Here is a 23571-nt window from a genome sequence, read left to right on the forward strand (position 1 = left end):
TGGTAGAGAATGAGGCAGCTCATGCCATGTGGTAGGGGTGGGGGTGGGCTGTTGTGATTATCTAGCAGTGAAGGAGAGAATGGTTGGTATGAGGGCTTGGTGGCGAGCCCTGAAACAGGTTCTGGACCAACTCTGTTTGGGAAACAATGAGAGAGAAGCAGGGAGTTGAACTGAGATGACATAGTTAAGGGTTGTGGTCCAGGTCTCTTTAGTTCTTAGCGTTTTCTTATAGTGAGCTTTAGATTTCTCATAGTTTCAGATTTCCTTTTGTCTTGCTGAGAAACAAAATTAAAAACTCAAAAACAAAGATCTGGTGGTGCTTGATCAAGAATCTACAGAGTTGTGAAATGAGAGCTTTTGTGTGTAGACCAGGAAATATCCAGCTTATTTAAAATCTGGTATGATTGTGGTGACATCCTCTTATTTTGGGGAAACCCATAGGTTAAAATCAGAGAATTCTCTTGGTCTCTTGATCGACTAAATAAAAACTATTACTTGTGTTTCCTCAGATGATTTACAGAATTAAAAGCCGAAAAGCACTTATGTTTGCAAGGTGCTTGAAGCTCTTAAATATAAGTGCTATGTAAGATGCTAGGACTACCATGACAATTGTCTATGGTAGATAGTTGTTTAACGTGCTCTTTGTCTGACTGGTGATATGATTCTTACCCTATGCAAGAATTTGAGATTATCTGACCTTGGACTTTTGAACTCTCAAGGGGATGGACATAAATCTAGAATCACCTGGGGTACAAGCCAGGCTATGAGTTCTAACATTTGGCCTTTCAAGCTGCCACTTTCAAAGTTCCATGTTCTGTAGTAATTTTGATTCTTGAATAATCTCCCTACTAGACCAAAAATCCCTTGAAAGAACATCTGGGGGACTCATCCATTTTGTGCCATCCTCCAAGCCCTGTGAACATAGGACTTTGTATATTGTTGATGCTTAGTAAATATTAATAGAATTGAATTTAATATAGATGAATTTATTTGAACATATGCACTAGAACAGTTTTGTTTTTGGACATATTATATTGTTACTAAATCTTATTTGCTATCGGACGTCTCAATTGAGAGAAGAAAGAAAACCTTTGTCTTATTCCTGATCTTAGTGGAAATGGTTTCAGTTTTTCACCATTGAGAACGATGTTGGCTGTGGGTTTGTCGTATATGGCCTTTATTATGTTGAGGTAAGTTCCCTCTATGCCTACTTTCTGGTGAAGCCCTCATCTCCCAAAGGTTAGAAGAGACTTATGTTAGGAGTGATAAGGACTTGCAGTAGGAAGTCAGTGGGTAAAAAGGAGTATTCTGTGGGGACTTGTGTCAGGTTTGGAGGTTGGGGCAGAAGTGAAAGATGTCATAAATACATCAAGTCTGATGAAAGTTGTAACATGTTATATAATCACATATACATGTTCATAATAAACTCAGAAGGTCTGGAAAAAATATATATTAAAAAAAGAGAAAACCTTTGCTTGTTTAATTCATATTACAAATGTCCTTAGCAAATTAGTTATCGGTTAAAATCATTCTTTTTTTCTGTTAATTAGTTATTGAGCTAAAGATTAGCAATTGTTAATCAATTCCACTGAAAGAGACAGTAACACCTTTGTTAAGTAAAAATTCGGGACCATTTATGTAGCCTAAGAAAAACATCCCTTTGAGGTGTTTCCAGCTAGTGTATTGAGTATTTTACTTAAAATAATGGCCCCAAACATTTAAGTCCTGTGAAATCAGAGAGAATGGCCAATGGTAAGTAATGAATTATGGGTTGATTATTTCTTTGATTCACTTTTCCTTATTAGGTTGAATTAAAGAATTAATCCACATAGAATGCTCCTGAATGATAATGTTAAGTTTCTGAAATGTCATTTTTTTCCTATCATGTGTGAATTCACCTCTGAAATTATAGTTTTAAAGTAAAGCAAAGAGTAAAAATCAAGATATTATTAGATAAGTAGCTTTAACCTATACAGAAAGCTATAGAAATTTTTGAAATGATCAGTGTTATCAAAGTATTATGAAGCATTGTTTTTTGGGGGGTTTTTTGCGGTACGCGGGACTCTCACTGCTGTGGCCTCCCCCGTTGCGGAGCACAGGCTCCGGACGGGCAGGCTCAGCGGCCATGGCTCACGGGGCCCAGCTGCTCCACGGCACGTGGGATCTTCCCAGACCAGGGCACAAACCCGTGTCCCCTGCATCGGCAGGCGGACTCTCAACCACTGCGCCACCAGGGAAGCCCATGAAGCATTGTTTGAAACCAAAAGGGACGATAGCATTCAGACACAGTAAAGGTGGACAATGCTTACTTTTTCCATGGAACATAATCGGTCCTATGAACTTTTATTGTCAAAAAACAAAGGTGTTCAGCTACAAGTTGCTCTATGGTAGATAATATATGTTTTTGTGGATCTTAATATGATGGGAAAAGGAAGTTGGTAATAAAGGGAAAATATACCTAAGAAAACCAGTCATATGGTATTATCACAATGCCGGCTGGTACACTCCGCTTTTGGGGCTGGAAGCATTTTCCTTCCAAGTCTTGTTTTATTAGGAGTTAACAAGTTGGCTCTGAATATCTTGCTCTAGGCAGAGACTTTGCAAGCAAGTTCTCAACCCGGAGACAGATTCTCTTTAACAAATTTAGAGGAAAAAAACCTTTAGGTTTCATAGTCCTAAAAGACTTATTTTTTTTCTTTTGCCCTTCAGCCCTTTCAGACTCCTAATATTTTCTTTAATTATATATAGTGAACTCTTCTGGTTATAGTTTTGTTTTTAATTTCCAATAGTGTGGGATTTGTATCTGGTATATATGGAATATTGGCTTTAGCTCTTGAGATCATGTCTGTCTATGTTTGTGTTAACAGAAAAGCAGTTTTTATATAACAAATTGACTTTGTACCTACAGTTATTGACTAGGAGAGAATAAGTCAGAAGTATTTTCAGTGATTGGGCATGTTCATTGTTGGCAGACAGGATGCTGTTCTGGTTTGTCAGGAAAATTAGTGTTATGTTTACATTCTAAAAAGAGTTTTAACTCAGTGAAAGACTTTGGGTGGACAGTAGGGCTTTTTAATGTTAATGTGTAGCCTAGTTCAGAGAGAGGAGTCTAAATAAATATCAGGTCGAATCATATGTAAATGCCATTTTTGTAGGTCAAAATTGTATGTCGCCAAGTTCATATAGTAGTTCAATTATATATGAATTTATTGTGATTGCCTGAGATTCTCAGGTTATTACCATGTTACATGAGTGTGCCTACCCCATTTTATTTTTTGTTGGTTACTTGTTTCAAACAAACACTTCATATTTACAGAGTTTATAAAGAGTACTTGCAAAAGCTCTCAGTTGTGTGATTCATGTCTTTCATCAGTCAGGTGAGACTCCGTGCTAATGACACTCATTTGGGGACAAAGCCTTTTGGCTGCAAGAAAAATAAAAGAATGGAAGGATTCATGAAAATAAATATAGTGAGTGTGAAGCTGTATTACAGATGACTAGAATGAGCTGCTAAATAAACAACAAAATAAGGATTAAAAGGAGCTATGTTTTATCATCAAATAGAAATGCATTTTATATCATAGGCAGTTGTTACAGGCCCATCTATACTCAGTTAAATTGTCTGAAGCAAATCTATAGATGGAGTTCTTTCATGCTAGTATTATTCAGTACTGTATCTGTAGGGGCTGTCATCATTCTGGTACATAGTAGTTGATTAATAAACGTCTATCATATGAATTAAAACAATAAACAAGCAAACGCGAATAATCCTATTTTAGTGATTAGCTCATTCAGTTGGGAACAGTCCGTAGTTTCCTCACTGTTTAGAACTGACCGGTTTCTGTAGTCTGTCACATCAGGAAGGTTTACAGGGCATAGAGTGGAGGCTTCAGGATGAGCCCTCACCATTCAGATAACTCACCCACTCATCATGTCACCTATGCATCTTCATGCCGCATGTGCACATGCATACACATACAAACACACATACAAACAGACACACATACAAACAGAAAGCAGGGCTTGTCTGTCGGAAAGTTGATGAGTCCTGACTTGAACCCTAAAATTAATAACAACCACACGTCCCAAGTTGGGCAGGTTAGCGTAAGCAGTGGAACAAAGACTTTAAAGGTCCTAAAGACATTGGTTTGATTTCTGCTACTTGCTTTAGTAGGTTAGTGACATTGTTTTTTTCTGAGCTTCAACCTCTTCTTCAATAATGTGGGCATAATAATATCTATGTCATACAATTGTTATGTGAGAATTAAATGGCAGTGATATGTAAAGGGTTTAGCTCAGTGCCTTAGCTACTATGTAAGTGGTAGAAGGCTTGATGTTACCTGCAATCACTTATAATAAAAACATTTTTCTCTAAAGGAAATACAACAAAAGTACTTGTGAAACATTTAGGCCCCGAGAACTTCACTTTGAGTTATGCAGAAAAAGAGGAAAAAAACCCCACTAGTTTTCACTGGTCTTGTGATTTATTATGCTTATGAGGCTAGAGCCAGTAGTCCTAATCATTTTAATTTTTCCTAACTATTTGTCTACATTTGGACTGCTATTTGTCCCTGAACAAGTTACCTGACTTCTCTGGTATTAGACAGGATCATTATCCTTAAAATTGGGGCCCAATGTTGGGGTTTAGTGTTACGGGAGCAGGGAACTTGGGGTGGAGGTTTGGAAGTCCAAGGCAATGATATGCTCAAGAATATCTTTTCCCTATGCTCAAGGTTTGGGTGCCCATTCAGAATTGTCGATTTGATTGGCAGCTTCCCCACCAAGAGTGCCAAATGGCCAGCCTGTGTCTTACCTTGTAGAATCACGTCCAGAGTACTTTTTGAGGCTGAAGGAGTCACAGAGAAATGCACTATCCTTTTTTATTTGGCTTATATTCTTCTATCCAGGGTTTCCAGGATTTGTTCTGGGGAATACTGCAGTGTTAGCTTATTAAGGAATCCATTAGCACTCATTCTTGCTAATCTGTTTACATTTGTATAAGCATCTTAATGGTTTAAGGAAAAATCCATAGGCCAGAAATTCCAGAAATTTCTCAGTGCAAAGCCTTTTACCCAATTCATTTCTTTCCACTCATTATAACTATGGACAAAACCCCAGGGCTTATTTCTCAAAGGCAATTGTGTTAAGGTTTGCATTGAAACACTAGGTTCATGGTTCTGGAAAAAATTATCAGTCTTTTAAGCAGTATTGATAGATAACCTTGCAAGAGCAATACTACAACTGCTGGTATTGCCACTGTAATCCACTATTATTCCTGTTGCATTGGGGAGTTTCACAAAGAGAGATATCTTGGGAAAGTCTTGAATTTTTGCCGAAGAGTCAAAAAACAGAAGCAATTATTCTGAGAAAGGGAATTGTTTTGAAAATCCTAGCAGCAGTACTCTTTAAGATGCTATCAAGATGCTGGAAGGTTGCTTTAAAATCAGTTTACAGGTAATCTTTCTCATTTTACAGGTAATCCCAAGATCACCCAGCTAGTTAGAACTCAGGTTTAAAAATCCCAGTTTGCTCTTCTTTCCACCTATCCTATGCTGTCTTGCTTTGATTGACAGACATCTCTACATATCAGATGCTTTACCTTTTGCTCATAAATCCTCTTCAGAAAGTATACTTCGGGGCATAAAGTCATTGGAGTATATTTGGAGTATTGAAATTTTACTGGGTTTACTTTATATAGCATGTATAGCAAATACAGATGTAATAAAAATAATGAAATCTAACAGAGAAACACTAAACTGAAGAAGAAAAACTAGTGTGTGTGTGTGTGTGTGTGTGTGTGTGTGTGTGTGTGTATTTCTTTTAGTTAGGACCTTTTTGATACCTACTCATTCCCTGGAAAATAAAAGCAATCCATTAAACATTTGCTTTTTTAAAATACTGTTGTAATAAACTATAATGGAAAAGAATCAAAAAAAATATAGATATATACATATATATGTATAACTGAATCACTTTGCTATACACATGAAACCAACACAATATTGTAAATCAACTATGCTTCAATTAAAAAAACTGTAGGACACTCTCCTTCTTTCTTTTCGTTAATGTAAATGTAACACGTATACATTTGAAGCATGTTTTATTCCTTAAGTTTTCTTTCCATTTTTTATTTATAATAAATTTTGAAACTTAAAGCCATATTTATGTAGCATTCCTGTAAATTTAATTTCAAGAGTTGTGAGATTGTCATTTTATTTCCCATCTATTCTGCTGTCTCCTAATTTGAAGGTCAGGATATGAACTGTTAAGCCTTATTTGGAGAAGCTGAATCCAACATATTCCTGCATATGCCATGAAGCATGTGATTCTAAATTGACAACGAATTCTTCTAAACTGTAGGGATTTGTTTTAAAAAGTAACATGATGTAACATGGCATAGTTACTTAAACCAAAGGAAAGGTTGCAATTCTTTAGATGACCTTTGGGAAACAGCAGACATTGGTCAGAATGTCCTAATCAGGAAATTTTGAAATGTCAAGCCTAATCTGTTAATCATAATTATATAGATATTTTGTGAAATTTACAGTAGCCCTTTAATAAAGATCTTTCACGTAGACACTGATCATCTAAAATTTACTCTTACAATTCTAAGATAATAATATTTTGCCTATGGCAAAACTGAGATCCAGAGAATCTCCAATTTGCTCAAAGAGACCCCACAGCTAGTAAGAGTTAGAATGTAGATTTGAATGCAGTTTTCTAGTATCAGGTCCAGTCAGTGCTTCTTCAGTATAACAAAAACTAAACTAATCATCAACAAGAACTAAAAATATATCATAGAGAAGAAAATTTAAAATGTTTAGATACATTTATAGGATAGTGAACGTTCAGTCAGATTGAATCCTTAATGTCATTAGGGTTTAGAGAAAAAAATGGAATATGACAGTTATAAATGCCTGGTATAATCTCAAAAGACAACAACATAAAAGCAAAGACAGTATAGAACAGCGATTCTCAAACTTTAGCATACATAAAAATCACCTGGCAGCTGTATTTTGTATAATCTCAAAAGACAATAAGTAAAAGCAAAAATGATATAGACATTGATTCTCAAACTTTAGTGTACATAAGAATCATTGGAAATTTGGTATACATAAGAACTGTAAGAGATCCTGAATTTGTATTTCTAAGAGTCTTCCAGGTAATATGGATGTTGATGGTTCAAGGGACTATATTTTGAATATCTCTGACCTAGCGCAAAACTGAAATGTACAATTTACGTCCATCCATCTATGCCAGTACACACACAGACACAGACACAGACACACACAGGCAAGGTGAATGTAATAGTAATGGTAAACTGCATAGTGCCAGATACTGTTCTAAGTGTTGATATATATTCTCATTTAATCACACAGTAATCCTTCATGGTAGGCATAAGTTTTAACCCACATTAAATATACAAGGAAACTAAGGCACAGGGAAGTTAAGTAACCTACCTGAGGTCACACGTCTACCAAATGGTGGAGCTGAGATTTAAACCCTGGCAGTCTGGCTTAGAAATCTCTGCTTTTAACTGTTATAACATACATCTTTCCCAACAGCTGAAAACATATTTACCCAAAATTGCCATAAAGAAATTATAATAAAAAATTAAGTGCCAGAGAGGAATATAAGACAAGATTTATATATAGACATATATTTTCTTGAGTATTTAGAATGTTCTTGCAACCACCTAAGATACGTATGTATATATCAGGGATTTGTGATTATTAAAATAAGTACTTGACTTCAAAATGTACTTAAAATTGCATGAAATAAAATGAGATTTTTTAACCAAATATCTTTTCATTGTAATGTGGATAAATCCCTGGGGAGGGGTGTCACTTTCTTGTCTATGAGCAACCTGCCATAGCCAGCAGTCTTGGACATTGAATAGCTAATGTTCATAGGGTGCTCTTGGTTAGAACATCAACTCTCTGAGCTTGGGAGGGCTTCAGGAGCCCATGGGATTCTAATACAGGGCTACAAAGGCCTCTCCTACTTTGGAGTTATATAGAACTCCAGAAGCTCAGAGGGTGGTTACATAATTGTTTCCTAGTCTTTGCAATTTTCACTCAATCCCAGAAAGCTCAAAGGAATTGGCAAGGTCCTACTGGAACTGTGAGTTTCTCAGAAACCTGAGCAGACTCCAGATCCTAATTATGCACCGGCAAGGCCCCAGGACTGGGACCCTCCTCCAGAGGTTAAAATAGCTACAGAGAGCTGCTCAGCTACCCAATGTAGAAATATTTCAGCCCCACTTGCCTCAACAGCCTCAAGCCACACTCTGTTTGGGGACTTGTACTTGAAGCTGGGGTAATCATTCCTTCCCAGGCACTTCCCACCTCACAGATTGCCCTTTAGGACTTTGCCAACCGTAGAATCAAATTCACTGTGAATTAAATTGCAGCTCTGATGTAAAGTCCTGGAAGCAGTTGTGTTTTTAATGTCTCTTTAATAAGTAAGCATTTTGGCTTTATTGAGAAAATTTCTGTTGTGAATGTGAACATTGCGCTTGTCATGAGAGGCAGTGCTGCCTTTTATCCTTCAGGTTTTTAAGGATTTCTGATCCATGGCTGAGTATTGCAGAGATAAGATGGGCCCTCAGAGCCAGGGAGTTACCTTTGTTCTTGGTTTAGTTTAAAGTAGACTTAACATGATGTTTTCTATCAGAATGAAAAAGCAAAACACAAAATCAGGCACTGCTGTTAGGTCTACATTTCAGTCATTGTGGCTACTTTCAACAAATTTAACAAGAAAGAAAGAAAAAGGGAGGAAGAGAGGGAAGGAGGGAGGGAGGGAAGGAAGGAAGGAAGGAAGGAAGGCCAGAAAGAAAAGGGAAAAGAAATACTGAAGGCCCAGGCTCAGCTTTCAGACTGAGTCTGGTACATTGTTGATGCTCCTCTGACTTTTTTTTAAGCATTTGTATTTCATCTGCTGTGACATAAGAGGTTAAAATATTATTCTGATATTATCTGTGTAAGAGTGCCAGCAGAAGAAAGAGAAAAAAAGTTTTTCAGATTTGGCAAAATCTGTGCAAACCGTTCCTGAAACCATGAACCTTGGTCAGAAGAGATGCAGCCTGTTGGTGAGCATTTGATTTTTAGGCATTCTTAAAGTTGGAATGATTGGTTTGTTTGTTTTTTCTTTATTCTTGGAAGTAAAGAACTTGGCTTTTATTGATAGAAATGTCAGGGACTGGAGAACATTGACAAAGATTCTTCGCTTGACCAAACTTTAGACAGGCTCCTGAACCTTCTCCTAGGCCCATCTGTGCACTTCCTTGTAAAATCCAGTTTTACAAGAACCCTGCTAAGTCAGTTTAACCAGAAACCCCCAGCCTTGTATCTGGTCACCCTGGATATCTCATTCTCGTCAGGTTCCTCATCCTCCACCATCCCCCAGGTGATGTCTGATCACCCTAGCCTGTCTTTAGCAAAGAATCCTGTTAGGTTGGTTTAGCCAGAATCCCATTTACTCCTGATGTTTCCTTTTAGTAATTTTCCATCCCCTGACCTCCACCCTGCTCCTTGGCTATAAATTCCCACTTGCCCATGCTGTATTTGGAGTTGGGCCCAATCTCTCTCCCCACTGTAAAATCCCATTGCTGTGGTCCCTGTACCTATTGCGATGGTCCTGGATAAGGTCTGCCTTAACATCTTTAACAAGTGTTGTTGAATATTTTTTTCTTTAACAACATAGGGGGTGTCTTTAGTCTCGTAGACAAAATTTTGACACTGGTAGCCCATGGATGGGCAGGATCTAGTTTTCAGAAATGTTTTGTTTGGCTTTTATTGTGTTTTGAAAATAGAATTATTTGCCAATACCTAAATTTAGGAGCTATCATGTAAAAATCCAGATTTTTCATTTTTTTGAAAAAAAATCTAAAGAAGATGTGGCACATATATACAATGGAATATTACTCAGCCATAAAGAGAAAGGAAATTGAGCTATTTGTAATGAGGTGGATAGACCTAGAGTCTGTCATACAGAGTGAAGTACGGTATGTTAGCATACATACCGTATGCTAACACATATATATGGAATTTAAGAAAAAAAAATGTCATGAAGAACCTAGGGGTAAGACAGGAATAAAGACACAGACCTACTAGAGAATGGACTTGAGGATATGGAGAGGGGGAAGGGTAAGCTGTGACAAAGTGAGAGAGTGGCATGGACATATATACACTACCAAACGTAAGGTAGATAGCTAGTGGGAAGCAGCCGCATAGCACAGGGAGATCAGCTCGGTGCTTTGTGACCGCCTGGAGGGGTGGGATAGGGAGGGTGGGAGGGAGGGAGACGCAAGAGCGAAGAGATATGGGAACATATGTATATGTATAACCGATTCACTTTGTTATGAAGCAGAAGCTAACACACCATTGTAAAGCAATTATACTCCAATAAAGATGTAAAAAAAAAAAAAGAAATGACAATATGAGAAAGACAACTGGCTGAATCAAGTTACTGGCTGCTTTGTTTGGAGTGGGCAGATTTTCTCTCTCTCCTCCTAGTATCTCTGCTGTGGGCTTCTCTGGCTGTTGTGCTCTACCTGCACGTGTAGGCATTTGTTTGCAATGCCTTCGTTATGGCTTACTAATCAGTTAGTACTTCATGGTGTTACCACATGTCTCTAAGGATGCTTCCGCAGTTACTGTTCTTAACTATATGAGACTATAATGCTCTGGGAACTCATAAGGAAAAGGAGAATTATTATGTATAATCTTAAAGGACTACGGACTGACGTTATTCTGATTCTTACTGCACCAATTTCATAGAGGTTTCATGGAGCTCTGACATTTGTTTTTTTATTAATGATGGGATTTAGATGTATCTTAAGAAAGTAACTCAAATGTAATTAAGTCATTGAAAGATGAAAATACTGACGTTTTGGAAAATTGGCTTTTGATCAAAGAATATATGCATTAAGAGGGTGTTTCTATGCTTTTTAAGTAGAAAAAGAAATGGATAAACCGTCTGCTTCTTAAGTACCCAAAAACATAATTTTTGCTACCTGAATTTGCCTTTATTTTGGCTGAATTAAAAAGCAAACAAACAAACAAAAGCGAATCAAATGTCTACCTGAGGGCAAATATTTCTGCCTATAAAGTATGACTTTACTCTGGAAGCAGTCCGTGGTCTCTTTACTTCTTTCAATAAGGAACTTACAACAGTAACTTCTGTTCTATGAAAACTGTGTTCGATTACCTTGTTTGAAGGCTCTTAACCATTTGCTTGGTTTGGTTTTCCAGATTGTATACCTTAAGGTTTAATTAATACAATGACTGAAAAATGTTTGCCTTTAGAGAATAAGATTAAAATGATTTGTTCACCTTGAACCTTATGAAGGAAAGTTGAATACAAACTATATGAATTACATTGAAAGGATTAGGTTGGAAATTGAACTCTTAAAGAAGTTTGAGGTAAACTTTTGACTTATTTAGGGGTTCATAGGAAAGTTAAGCAATCACTCAGTTTTTTTAAAAAGCAGGAAGAAATACTGTGTATGTCTGAATATAAGGTGCTCCCAAGATGTGGATGTTTATGTATTTTCCCAATGAGAAGTTTTAAATATATAAAACCTTTAGAAATATAGATAAAATGATCAGATATCTATTTACATATGGTTAATGTATTAATTTACTTCCACATATGTATTTGAAAATCACATATTACATAAAATATTAATTTAGAAATATCACTTTCCTTGCCTTTATAGTTCATTGGTTGATTTTATTCAAATTTTTTGCATGTGATTTGGTTCTAGTGACTTTGTCATCACTTTGAGTCATCTCAACTAGTTTTCCAGCACACGTAATTTCCTAAATTTTTTGAGACTCAGCACTTTTTTGGTCAAATATGATTCTGTCACTGTAAACCATATACCAATTTACAAGCACTATTTGTGTATAAGGGGGGCAGTTATTTTAAAAATTTGTCTTATAGGTGAATACTTTTCTGCTCTCCAGCATGTAACCACTCCAAGTCGTGTTCTTTAACATTATATTAATACGCTTTTGCATTATCATATCAAACACTTTCAGCTGTAGGAAAAAATTACTAAATCTGTGAGGAATTTTTACTTTAAAACACAGATTTTGTTAGATTACATCTATAAGCATTTAAAGCTAGTAAGGATAGAGGTTGTTTCAGCCTAATGAGTTTTCCCCAAACAAACCTTTGCTTTACGTAATAAAATAATACAGAGTTTTAGGTAAGGATTTGACTCTGATGTGACTCTTTCCTGAGGAATATTCTTGAGGGAAGAAAAGAATCTGCCTCATGTATGAACATATATGATACTTCCCTTTTTTCTCCCTTTCAGGGTTATTCCTTAAATCTTAAGTTCAACAAAACATAAAAGATAGATAACCTGGAGAAAGGGAGAATTTTATTTAATGGCAAATCAAGGCGATGTTATTAAGTTTGTGAGACTTTTTTCTTATCCTAGTGCATATCACAATCATTAAAATATCCATTTCTTAAAGAAATAGTCCTATAAAAAAGATAGCAGGTGAGGAGATGAAAGGATATACTATGTGACAGACATTCTGTATAAATGTTTCCATAGCTGTAAAGTAGTATTTATGTGAGATTTTTATTGGGAGGTAGCAGTTACTTTGACAGGAGACGTTGTCCTTGTCATTTCCTGATAACCATGAACTACACCATTAACCACAAACTACAGAAGATGAAAACAGCTGGTGTTTTTGTCACAGAGGGAGATGATACAGCTTGGGAATATGAGAGGATTTAGAATTTGTAATGGTTAGTGGTTTCTGTCTTGGCTATTTAATAAAATGCCTAGTTTTAGGAATTAAAGAAAATTGAAGTGGCAAATATTTTTACTTTCATACCATAACCTATGGAAAAATCTATTATTGTAACATTTTCCAGGAAAGGATAACTCACTTTTACTCTGGGGCTTCCAGCTTTGTATGAAAAAGTCTATGTCATTAATATACCAAAAATATAATTTAATACTACATGTATCAGAAACAAATTATGCCAATGTTGATAATGATGAATTATCATTTTTATCTTTTAACAGTGGAAAGAGTGGAACGAGAAAACCTTTCAGACTATTGTGTTCTGGGCCAGCGTCCAATGCATTTACCAAATATGAACCAGCTGGCATCCCTGGGGAAAACCAGCGAACAGTCTCCACATAGCCAAATCCACCACAGTACTCCAATCCGAAACCAAGTGCCCGCGTTACAGCCCATCATGAGCCCTGGTCTTCTTTCTCCCCAGCTCAGTCCACAGCTTGTCAGGCAACAAATCGCCATGGCCCATCTGATAAACCAACAGATTGCCGTTAGCCGGCTCCTGGCTCACCAGCATCCTCAAGCCATCAACCAGCAGTTTCTAAACCATCCACCCATTCCCAGAGCAGTTAAGCCGGAGCCAACCAACTCTTCTGTGGAAGTATCTCCAGATATCTACCAGCAAGTCAGAGATGAGCTGAAGAGGGCCAGTGTGTCCCAAGCTGTCTTTGCAAGAGTGGCATTCAATCGCACACAGGTACCGTTAGCAATGAACGTCATAACTGGTGATTCAGAATAATACTAAGGACAGATTGTGGCAAGTATTAGTTCTTTCTTATCTCTTTAAAATTTTTTTTATGGATCTCAGAGCATGTAGAATTAGATTAATTAATAATCCTTAGTTCATGAAATACTATCACCATTGATCCATACTTGGCCATATTAATTAATCAATTTCAGTAACGTAACGAATGTCTGTGAACCCACCACCCAACTCAGGACCTGAAATGTTACCAATGACCTGGGTCTCTTTGTGTATTCCTCCTCTCCTCCCTTTTTTTCATTTGCTTTTCCCCAGATGTAACCCTGATCTTGAATTTTGTGCTTATCATTCCTTGTTTTTTAAAAAAACTAGTTCTAGAACTATTCATGCCCAATCTATTATTTACCTTGTCTTTGAACTTTATAGAAAGAATATCACTATATGTCATCATATCTATAATTTTTTAATAAACCCTTCAAAATGTACAAGTTAGATTTAAGATATTGATAAAGTAAAAATGGATAGATTACTCATATTTTTAATGTTTTGAGGGAATTATATGCCAAAATAATATTAAATGATAAGACGGTAAACAGTTTATTTATTTATGTCTTATTTTATTGAGAGCTGCTTATAATTAAGTTCTTTCCCACCAGTGCTAAACGTGAGTGTGCATCAGAATCACGCTGTTTTAAGGCAGTTAAAACACAGATTGCTGGGCCTCTTCCCAGAGTTTCTGATTCACCAGGTCTAGGGTGGGACCCAGAAGTTTGCATGTCTAACAAGGTCCCAGGTGATGCTGATACTGCTGGTCTGGGTCCCACTTTGAGAACTAGTAATCTAGCTCTTATACTCCTGTCCCTCTGGTATCTGCACGGGATTGGTTCCAGGAACCCCCCACGAATCCCAAACTCCACAGGTGCTCCAGTCCCTTATATAAAATGGTGCAGTACATTTGGTCCTTCGTATCTGTGGGTTTCACATCCGCAGATACAGAGCACCAACTGTATGAGTAACAGAAAAGGAAAAGTGCCTAATCTTAAGGAGCTAACCAGCCTGGTAGTGAAAAAAAAAAAAAGTACCCAGATAATTCGAGTAATATGTGAAGTAAGGTGAATAATGCAGGATAATGTGTGCAGCGATTACAGGGGCTGTTCATGAGGAGTCATTAACTGTCAGTAGAGCGAGTGTGGTAAGTCTTCAGGAGGACGGTGGGTTTAAGTTAGCCACCCTACTAAATGCAAGGCAGGAAGCCAAGCTCTGTGCAGATGCAAAGGTGAAAAAGACCATGGGTGAGCACATATGTGAACAACTGATTTGAGTATGAGGTTGCTGGGCAGTTAGACCTTGAAGGGTAAGTAAAATTTAACAGGAAAACACGGAGAAGAAGGGTATTTTAGGCTAAAAAAAAAAATGCACAAGAAAAGTGTTGATTCAGCAAAAGGCGGGATTAGTTGGTAGTTGATAGCAAAGCTAGATAATAAAACTAAAGGTGGAGGGAACAGATCTGACAAGGTCTTGGGGCCATGCTAAGAACTTTGAACTCTATTTAATAAGCACTGGAAACACTGAAGGTTTTATGTAGGAATATGCTATAATCCAGTGATCAGAATTGGATCTTAGGAAGACTTTCTTCCCCTTAATGATCGCAAGAGGGTTAGGAATATCATTTAGGAAGCCGCCTTAAGCGTCCAGCTGAAATGTGTAGAAGTTTTGAACAAGACTGATGGCGATGGAGTAGACGGTACAGTCAAAAAGCATTGTGAGAGTAAAGTTGACAGTGCAACTGCCTGGAGTGGAGGTAACACCAAGGTTTGAGCCTGGTGACTAAGAATATAGTGAAATTATTTAGAGAATCAAGGAGGGCATTGAAAGAGATGGTTGGAGTAAGGTTAAAGTGATTATTTTGGATTGGGCTATTTTGACTTTGAAGTGCTAGCAGACTTCTTAAGTGAAGATGTGCAGCAGTCATTGAAAATAACAGTTTAGTGCTAAGAAGAGTTGTCAGGGTTAGAGAAAGAGATCAGAAGTTTATTCACAGAGCCTGGGATTTAAAGAGACAGGGGAAGGAGGGGAGAGGCCACCGGCACTACTAACACCAGAAAAAGAGACAGAGAAATGCCCAGAGAGGTGGGGGCAGGTGGAGGTGGAAGAAAAGGGAGATGCTGATAAAAGTATAGAGGACCTGGGTAAAGAGTTTCCAGAAGGAGACTTGTCCGTGTCTGGAAAACTAAGTCTGGGAAGGGGAAGCTTGAAACGGTGCCATGAGATTTGGCGATTGGTTGGGAGAGATCTTTGGCAAACTTTAGAGTATAATTTCATTAGAGTGGTGAAGGCAGGAGAGAGAATTTAGGAGTTCAGGATGGATTAACTCTTGAGGATACAGAAACAGTGGCTGCAAATTACTCTTTCCAAAATTTGGTGTTGAAAGGGAGACCAGAAATGGGTTGACAGTTTGAATGTGAGAGGGAGTCAATTTGAGATAGAATAATTTGTGAGGTAGCTTGGGGCCTCAGCTGAAGTCAAACAGCATGAACTAGTGATGGAACCAACCACTGTGGTTTGGTAACAGTCTTCAGCCACGCTGGAACTGCAGGGGTCGGAGCAGGGGAGAAACGCAGTGGGATTGTTTGAGGTTTGGTGCTGACAGCTTAGGTATGGCAGGAGACCAAGAGGGGTGAAATCTCTAGCTCCCTTGACTCCTAGCTAACTTATACATTCTATTATTCACAGAGTCAATACATCATTTGAAAATGAGTTCGGAGGTTCACAGAGGGCTGCACATGTTCCAAACATCACTCTACCACTATTCTCTTGTGACTCAAAGTACTGGGGCTGCATTTGTGTGTCCACAGTTATCTGAACTGGGGTTATGAAGAACTCTGATCCTTTGGGGCAAGTCTGTTGCATACTATTATAAAACACAAAGTAGAAGGATGCGTCTTTTAGTCTGTATCTTGCAGTTCTGTGAGTGTGTGTGTGTGTGTGTGTGTGTGTTCTTTCATCTATCATTCATGTGCATGAATAGGCATTTCAAGGCTAGCCAACATTTTATTGCTGGTTATTTATACCGCTCCTTTGGATAAGGGTAAAATTGAGAGCATGGTCGTATTGCTTTGGATTTTAGAATCAAATACAGTATACATTTCATCCAAATAGCATGAAGCGTGAGAGAAGAAGGCTCACGATGAGGCTAGACAAAAGGCGGGCTGTGTTGGTGTGAGGAAATGCTCTGCCAAGGCCCTAGACTCCTGGAGGTCTGTCTTCTCCTGCCCAACTCTTTTTGCCTATTTTGGGGGATTAATGATTTTTCTTTGGCATTGCCATCTTTCAAGTGCCAAGTTATAAAAGGTCTAATTGAAGCATGGAACGCATTTTATTATTTTCCTCCTGCCATTAAATTTGTAAGATGGCTACACCCAGAAAGAAACATTCACATTCAATCAACATGAGCTTGAGTTCATGGGCAAGTCTTGAGGATATCAAATGGAAACTGCATAGGAATGTATGAGTATTTCCTTTTAAATTTCTGCTTTTAATTTGGGAAAGCTTTTCCTCCCTCTGGGATCATAACCTGTTGTGTATAAAGCCCAACCTAATCAAGGTAGATGGTATTGACAGAATGACATAGTTTGAACTTCAGCTGGAGGTCAACAGACAGATTGTTTCTGCTGTATATACTGTAGTCACTAACAGCAAGGTTGGACAGCCAGGTTTCACCAGCAGCATTGTTAAATGGAAAATGTGATGTACTATGCCCCATGAAACCAACTGTGGATTTTCCAAATGGTAGGCTTTTTTTTTTTTTATCACATGAGTGGTAAAATGATTTGTCAGCTATAATAAACAAATAAGAATTAACTTTATAGGTAATAACATAACGTTTTAATCTTTGGATAGAAAAGAATCTCAAAACTTTTTTCTTAAAGCAAACAAAATCAGATTTTAGATGGACACCTAAGGCCAATATTAGTCTTGTACTCAGTTGTTTTACTGATATGTACCATATCCTCAGTTTACTGAATATTTTTCAGAAATAGTTCGTGATAACTATTATTCATTTATTATCAAATTCAATAAAAAGCAATTTGATTTGTCACCCTATAGTTTGTGCTCCTGGATTTGTTTTTGATGATTAGACCAAGAACAAAATCTAGCAATTAGTTCCTCTGTGTGTGTGCGTGTGTGTGTGTGTGCGTGTGTGTAGAACAAGAATCACATGGACAATATTCATAAATGAATCTAGAATTGTAAAAAAAAATAGTCTAGTTTTTCATGTTTAAGACTTCCAGATGAAAAGCTCAAATTCATAATAAATAGCATTTGAAAATAACAGTTCTTCAAAGAAAAACTATTAATTACTTTGTGTGTCTGATCCATTGCCACTATATCATTTGGTATTGTAAAGTAACATAATTAAGGGAATGGAGCTATATTTCCAAGAACTTGCTTTTTAATACATTTTAATCTTAATCCGTGTGTCTTTTAAAAACATAAAATATATTTGTTTGATAAAATGATCCCCTACCCATACTTTATGGCAAGGTCATGACTTCTGCCAGAGTCAGAGATAGACAACCTTTTGCCAATCTGATTTTATTATTTATTATTATTTTTTACATTTCTATATTGGTTTCTTAATACTGTCCAAACTAAGAATGTAAATTAAGTCACATGTTCTGGGCAAGGGAAACAGCACGTTTGAGATCATGTAATGCCAAGATGTTGAACCTTCAGCTTGGGCATGAGACTAATGTAATTCTAGATGCAGGGAGTAGCAGAGCATCACATCCTATCTGAGCCATCAGCATGGTAGAAGCCTATTTTTTCCTTATGACCTTATATAAAATATACTCGGAGCACCATTGCTTACTTCTTTGCTAGACTTTTGAAAGAAAATGTTAGCCCTACTTTTCATGTCTCTAAAGACTTTTATGACAAATGGGACCCTATGAGAAGAGTAAGATAAACGTGATGTTTTCTGACCTGATCATTAATATTCAGGCAATCCTATGACAAATTTCTAAGCATTTCTGTTACCTGTGGTCACGAAGTAATGTGATACACCAGAGGAGGCTGAGGCAGATAACAAGCCAGCCCTTTTTTCCATGCTTCACGCCTCCCCCAGCACCCCCCCCCCACTGTCCCACCCCATGATTTACTTCTTTTTTAAAAATATAATTTAATTTTTTATACAGCAGGTTCTTATCAGTTATCTATTTTATACATATTAGTGTATACATGTCAATCCCAATCTCCCAATTCATCCCCCCCCCACCGAACTGCTTTCCCCCCTCGGTGTGCATACGTTTGTTCTCTACATCTGCGTCTCTATTTCTGCCTTGCAAACCGGATCATTTGTACCATTTTTCTAGATTCCACATATATACGTTAATATACGATACTTGTTTTTCTCTTTCTACTTCACTCTGTATGACAGTCTCTAGGTCCATCCTAGAGACTCTACAAATGACCCCATTTTGTTCCTTTTTATGGCTGAGTAATATTCCATTGTATATATGTGCCACATCTTCTTTATCCATTCATCTGTTGATGGACACTTAGGTTGCTTCCATGTCCTGGCTATTGTAAATAGAGCTGCAATGAACATTTTGGTACATGGCTCTTTTTGAATTATGGTTTTCTCAGAGTATATGCCCAGTAGTGGGATGGCTGAGTCGTATGGTAGCTCTGTTTGTAGTTTTTTAAGGAACCTCCATAGTGGCTGTATCAATTTACATTCCCACCAACATTGCAAGAGGGTTCCCTTTTCTCCACATCCTCTCCAGCATTTATTGTTTGTAGATTTTTTGATGATGGCCATTCTGACCGATGTGAGATGATATCTCATTGTAGTTTTGATTTGCATTTGTCTAATGATTAATGATGTTGAGCATCCTTTCATGTGTTTGTTGGCAATCTGTATATCTTCTTTAGAGAAATGTCTATTTAGGTCTTCTGCCCATTTATGGATTGGGTTGTTTGTTTTTCTGATACTGAGCTGCATGAGTTGCTTGTATGTTTTGGAGATTAATCCTTTGTCAGTTGCTTCATTTGCAAATATTTTCTCCCATTCTGAGGGTTGTCTTTTCATCTTGTTTATGGTTTCCTTTGCTGTGCAAAAGCTTTGAAGTTTCATTAGGTTCCATTTGTTTATTTTTGTCTTTATTTCCATTTCTCTAGGAGGTGGGTCAAAAAGGATCTTGCTGTGATTTACATCATAGAGTGTTCTGCCTATGTTTTCCTCTAAGAGTTTGATGATGTCTGGCCTTACATTTAGGTCTTTAATCCATTGTGAGTTTATGTTTGTGTATGGTGTTAGGGAGTGTTCTAATTTCATTCTTTTACATGTAGCTGTCCAGTTTTCCCAGCACCACTTATTGAAGAGGGTGTCTTTTCTCCATTGTATATTCTTGCCTCCTTTATCAAAGATAAGGTGACCATATGTGTGTGGGTTTATCTCTGGGCTTTCTATCCTATTCTATTGATCTATATTTCGGTTTTTGTGCCAGTACCATACTGTCTTGATTACTGTAGCTTTGTAGTATAGTCTGAAGTGAGGGAGCCTGATTCCCCCAGCTCCATTTTTCGTTCTCAAGATTGCTTTGGCTATTCGGGGTCTTCTGTGTTTCCATACAAATTGTGAAATTTTTTGTTCTAGTTCTGTGAAAAATGCCAGTGGTAGTTTGATAGGGATTGCATTGAATCTAGATTGCTTTGGGTAGTAGAGTCATTTTCACAATGTTGATTCGTCCAATCCAAGAACATGGTGTGTCTCTCCATCTATTTGTATCATCTTTAATTTTTTTCATCAGTGTCTTATAATTTTCTGCATACAGGTCTTTTGTATCCATAGGTAGGTTTATTCCTAGATATTTTATTCTTTTTGTTGCAATGGTAAATGGGAGTGTTTTCTTAATTTCACTTTCAGATTTTTCATCATTAGTGTATAGGAATGCAAGAGATTTCTGTGCATTAATTTTGTATCCTGCTACTTTACGAAATTCATTGATTAGCTCTAGTAGTTTTCTGGTAGCATCTTTTGGATTCTCTATGTATAGTATCATGTCATCTGCAAACAGTGACAGCTTTACTTCTTCTTTTCCGATTTGGATTCCTTTTATTTCTTTTTCTTCTCTGATTGCTGTACCACATCTTCTTTATCCATTTGTCTGTCCATGGGCATTTAGGTTGCTTCCATGACCTGGCTATTGTAAATAGTGCTGCAATGAACATTGGGGTGCATTTGTCTTTTTTTTTTTTTTTCAGAATAAACTGGATTTAATCAATTTTATCAGGTTCTTTCATGAGTCTCAGATATTCTTGTATCCTGTATTATTATTTTTTCTTTCAATTTCCATATATACATATTTAATATCTTTATTGGAGTATGGTTTCTTTACAATGGTGTGTTAGTTTCAGCTGTATAACAGAGTGAATCAGCTATACATATACATATGTTTCCATATGTCCTCCCTCTTGCGTCTCCCTCCCACCCTCCCTCTCCCACCCCTCTAGGTGGTCACAAAGCACCGAGCTGATCTCCCTGTGCTATGCGGCTGCTTCCCACTAGCTATCTAGTTTACATTTGGTAGTATATATAAGTCCATGCCACTCTCTCACTTCGTCCCAGCTTACCCTTCCCCCTTCCTGTGTCCTCAAGACCATTCTCTATGTCTGTGTCTTTATTCCTGTCCTGCCCCTAGGTTCTTCAGAGAGCTGGAAATGCTTAACCAATGTCTGATAGGTGCAGGAGGGTGAAAACCCAGCTCCTTGCCTCCATCGTAGGGACAGCACTGAAGTGTGACTTCCCCTCCAGAGCTCTCTGCAGGATCAGGCTGAGGCTGGGACTTTGTTTGGATCTCCTCCCTTCTCTGACCTGCTTCTCCCACTCCTTCACCAGTTTCCCTCAGAAGCACTTCCTGAATAAATCACTTGCACAGAAATCTTTATCTCAGGATGTGCTTTTTATCCCAGATTATAGATCAGGGTCATTGCTAGTCTAATTGGCATTTGGATATGCCATGGGATAGTAGTTTGAATAAAAGTTATCTTCAATTTTATACCTACTACCTTCACAAATCTAAGGCAAGATGTTATTATGGGAATAGTATAGAGGTTTTTATTGTACTACTTTGTTTTGAAAATATCAGTATTCATAAATCATGAGCAAGATGTTGTTAAGGAAATAATATAGAATTGTATAGAATTTTTTACTGTACTACTTTCTCTTGAAAATATTATCACTATTGTTATTTTAAACTGAGTCCCCTGAATTCAGTGGGATGATATTGATATTAGCCAGATTTACTTGTGGATATTGAATGTGTGTGGGGGGTTTGGTTAGAAGGATGGGGGAGAGAGAGAGAAGGAATAAGACAGAAACAGACATTGGCTATGAGGCCCTATGAGATCTTTCAAACTTGACTTAAAGCCATCCTTACTGAGTCTCAAAGATGAATTATGTGATTTATGTGAGTTTCAGAGTAGCTTTGCTTCTCAGCCCTGCCGAATCGCCAGTGCTCTGTCAATGATGCAAATGGGTCTGTTAGGCTGATAATTTCAAGAAGTAATAGGACCAGTGCTCTGTCAGGTTTTATTTTTTTGCATATTCATTTTTCCTTGCTTCTATCCCAAATTTATTTTAGTGTTGGCACACTTTCGCTTATCAGTCCTATGGACATGAAATAAGTTGCTTGGCTATTTACTGTGTTTACATCTTTGCATTTTGACAGTTTAATTATGAATCCTAACGTAAAGCATTCTTTTGCCCCTGTCACTTTATGGACTTAAAAAAAATCAATCAGAGGCTTATGACTATATGAAAAGGTTTGTGACTATTTTACAAGGCTTAATATTGCCCAGGAATGGTTAGGGGATGTCCACTGACCTATAATAAGAATGGTTTCATGAAATATGTACAGTAAATCTTCCTTAATAGATAAACTATTCTCTGATTTATTTAAAAATCCAATGACCTACATATTCATATGTTCAGAAATCCCCCATTTACTAACATTATTTCTCCTTTGAGACCTTCCATCTGAGCAAATCTGTTAAATGAAGTAGAGGAAGCTTTGATCGAAACTAGGCTAAATCCATCGGAACGAATGCCCTGCCACGTGTGAATGGGAGCATTAGAATGCCAGCAAAGGGAAATGAGGTGTGATTCTCTGTCCCCTTACCTTGAAGGTGGGGTTCAGGAAATATCCATACACAAAGAATTGGCTTTAGGAGGTTTGTATTGTTTGAAAACGAGACTTACCACATTCGTTATTTACACAGTATAGTTATTTTTCTTTTTCCTCTAGCAGATTATGCCATAACTCAGAAAGTTCGGGTTCATTTTGTGTCTCAGGTAGCTCTCCTGAGCCAATTCTTAGAAACATGTTTTCAGTAGCAGCCCTTGTGTGTTTTGCAAAATGTGTTACTCTTCTGCAACAGAAAGTCCTCTAATTTGGTGTCTTGCTCCTTCTTTAGTTTGATGAAAAAGTCACAAAGTTACACAACTTACAACCTTTTGTCAAAGGCCTTTTTTGAGAAAGCTGTTCATCTTGGTTTTATCTGATAGAGAAGAGGATTTTTTAAATCCTTTGGGAACTCATTTGGTTGGCCTGTCCTTATTTGCCTACTTTTTATTTTTTATGAGACTTTGCAAAAAATCTGCTGTTTACATATCAAAGCCACATCATTTGAAAAAACTTAAGGCCAGGGTCATAAATACAGCTCATGAAGTCACTCAGCAACCAGAGAATGTTTTCAACAGATTGGAAAATTAAATTGAATTATGTATCAGAAAAATTGGCAGTAAGGTCAACAGCTAGAAATGTAAATGTCTTTGTGTGAAATGACATGGACTTTGCTTTTATGCTTTATTGGCACTGTGCTTATAGTATTTGCCCACCCGTATTATTAAGGTTAAAAATGTCTAAGGACTTACTAAACATATTTCGAAATGGCACAGTTAAGAAGAGATGTGTAGCAACAAAATGAAAATTTTAGCAACCAAAATATTTGGAAGTCTGAGCTTTTAGTGTG

The 23571-nt window shown here is 37.3% G+C and overlaps 1 protein-coding gene across 3 annotated transcripts in view; it reads left to right on the forward strand.

The window, feature by feature from the left end:
• Positions 1–23571, forward strand: part of SATB2 (SATB homeobox 2) — a 191116-nt gene that overhangs the window by 98864 nt on the left and 68681 nt on the right. For all 3 annotated transcript variants that reach the window (XM_029224494.1, XM_029224493.1, XM_029224496.1), the window contains exon 7: positions 13055–13527. In XM_029224494.1, the coding sequence (XP_029080327.1) occupies positions 13055–13527 (473 nt within the window). The remainder of the gene's footprint in view (positions 1–13054; positions 13528–23571) is intronic.

Source organism: Monodon monoceros, unplaced genomic scaffold, assembly GCF_005190385.1.
Source record: "Monodon monoceros isolate NGI ecotype Baffin Bay Population unplaced genomic scaffold, NGI_Narwhal_1 Super_Scaffold_16, whole genome shotgun sequence".
Classification (NCBI taxonomy): Eukaryota; Metazoa; Chordata; class Mammalia; order Artiodactyla; family Monodontidae; genus Monodon; species Monodon monoceros.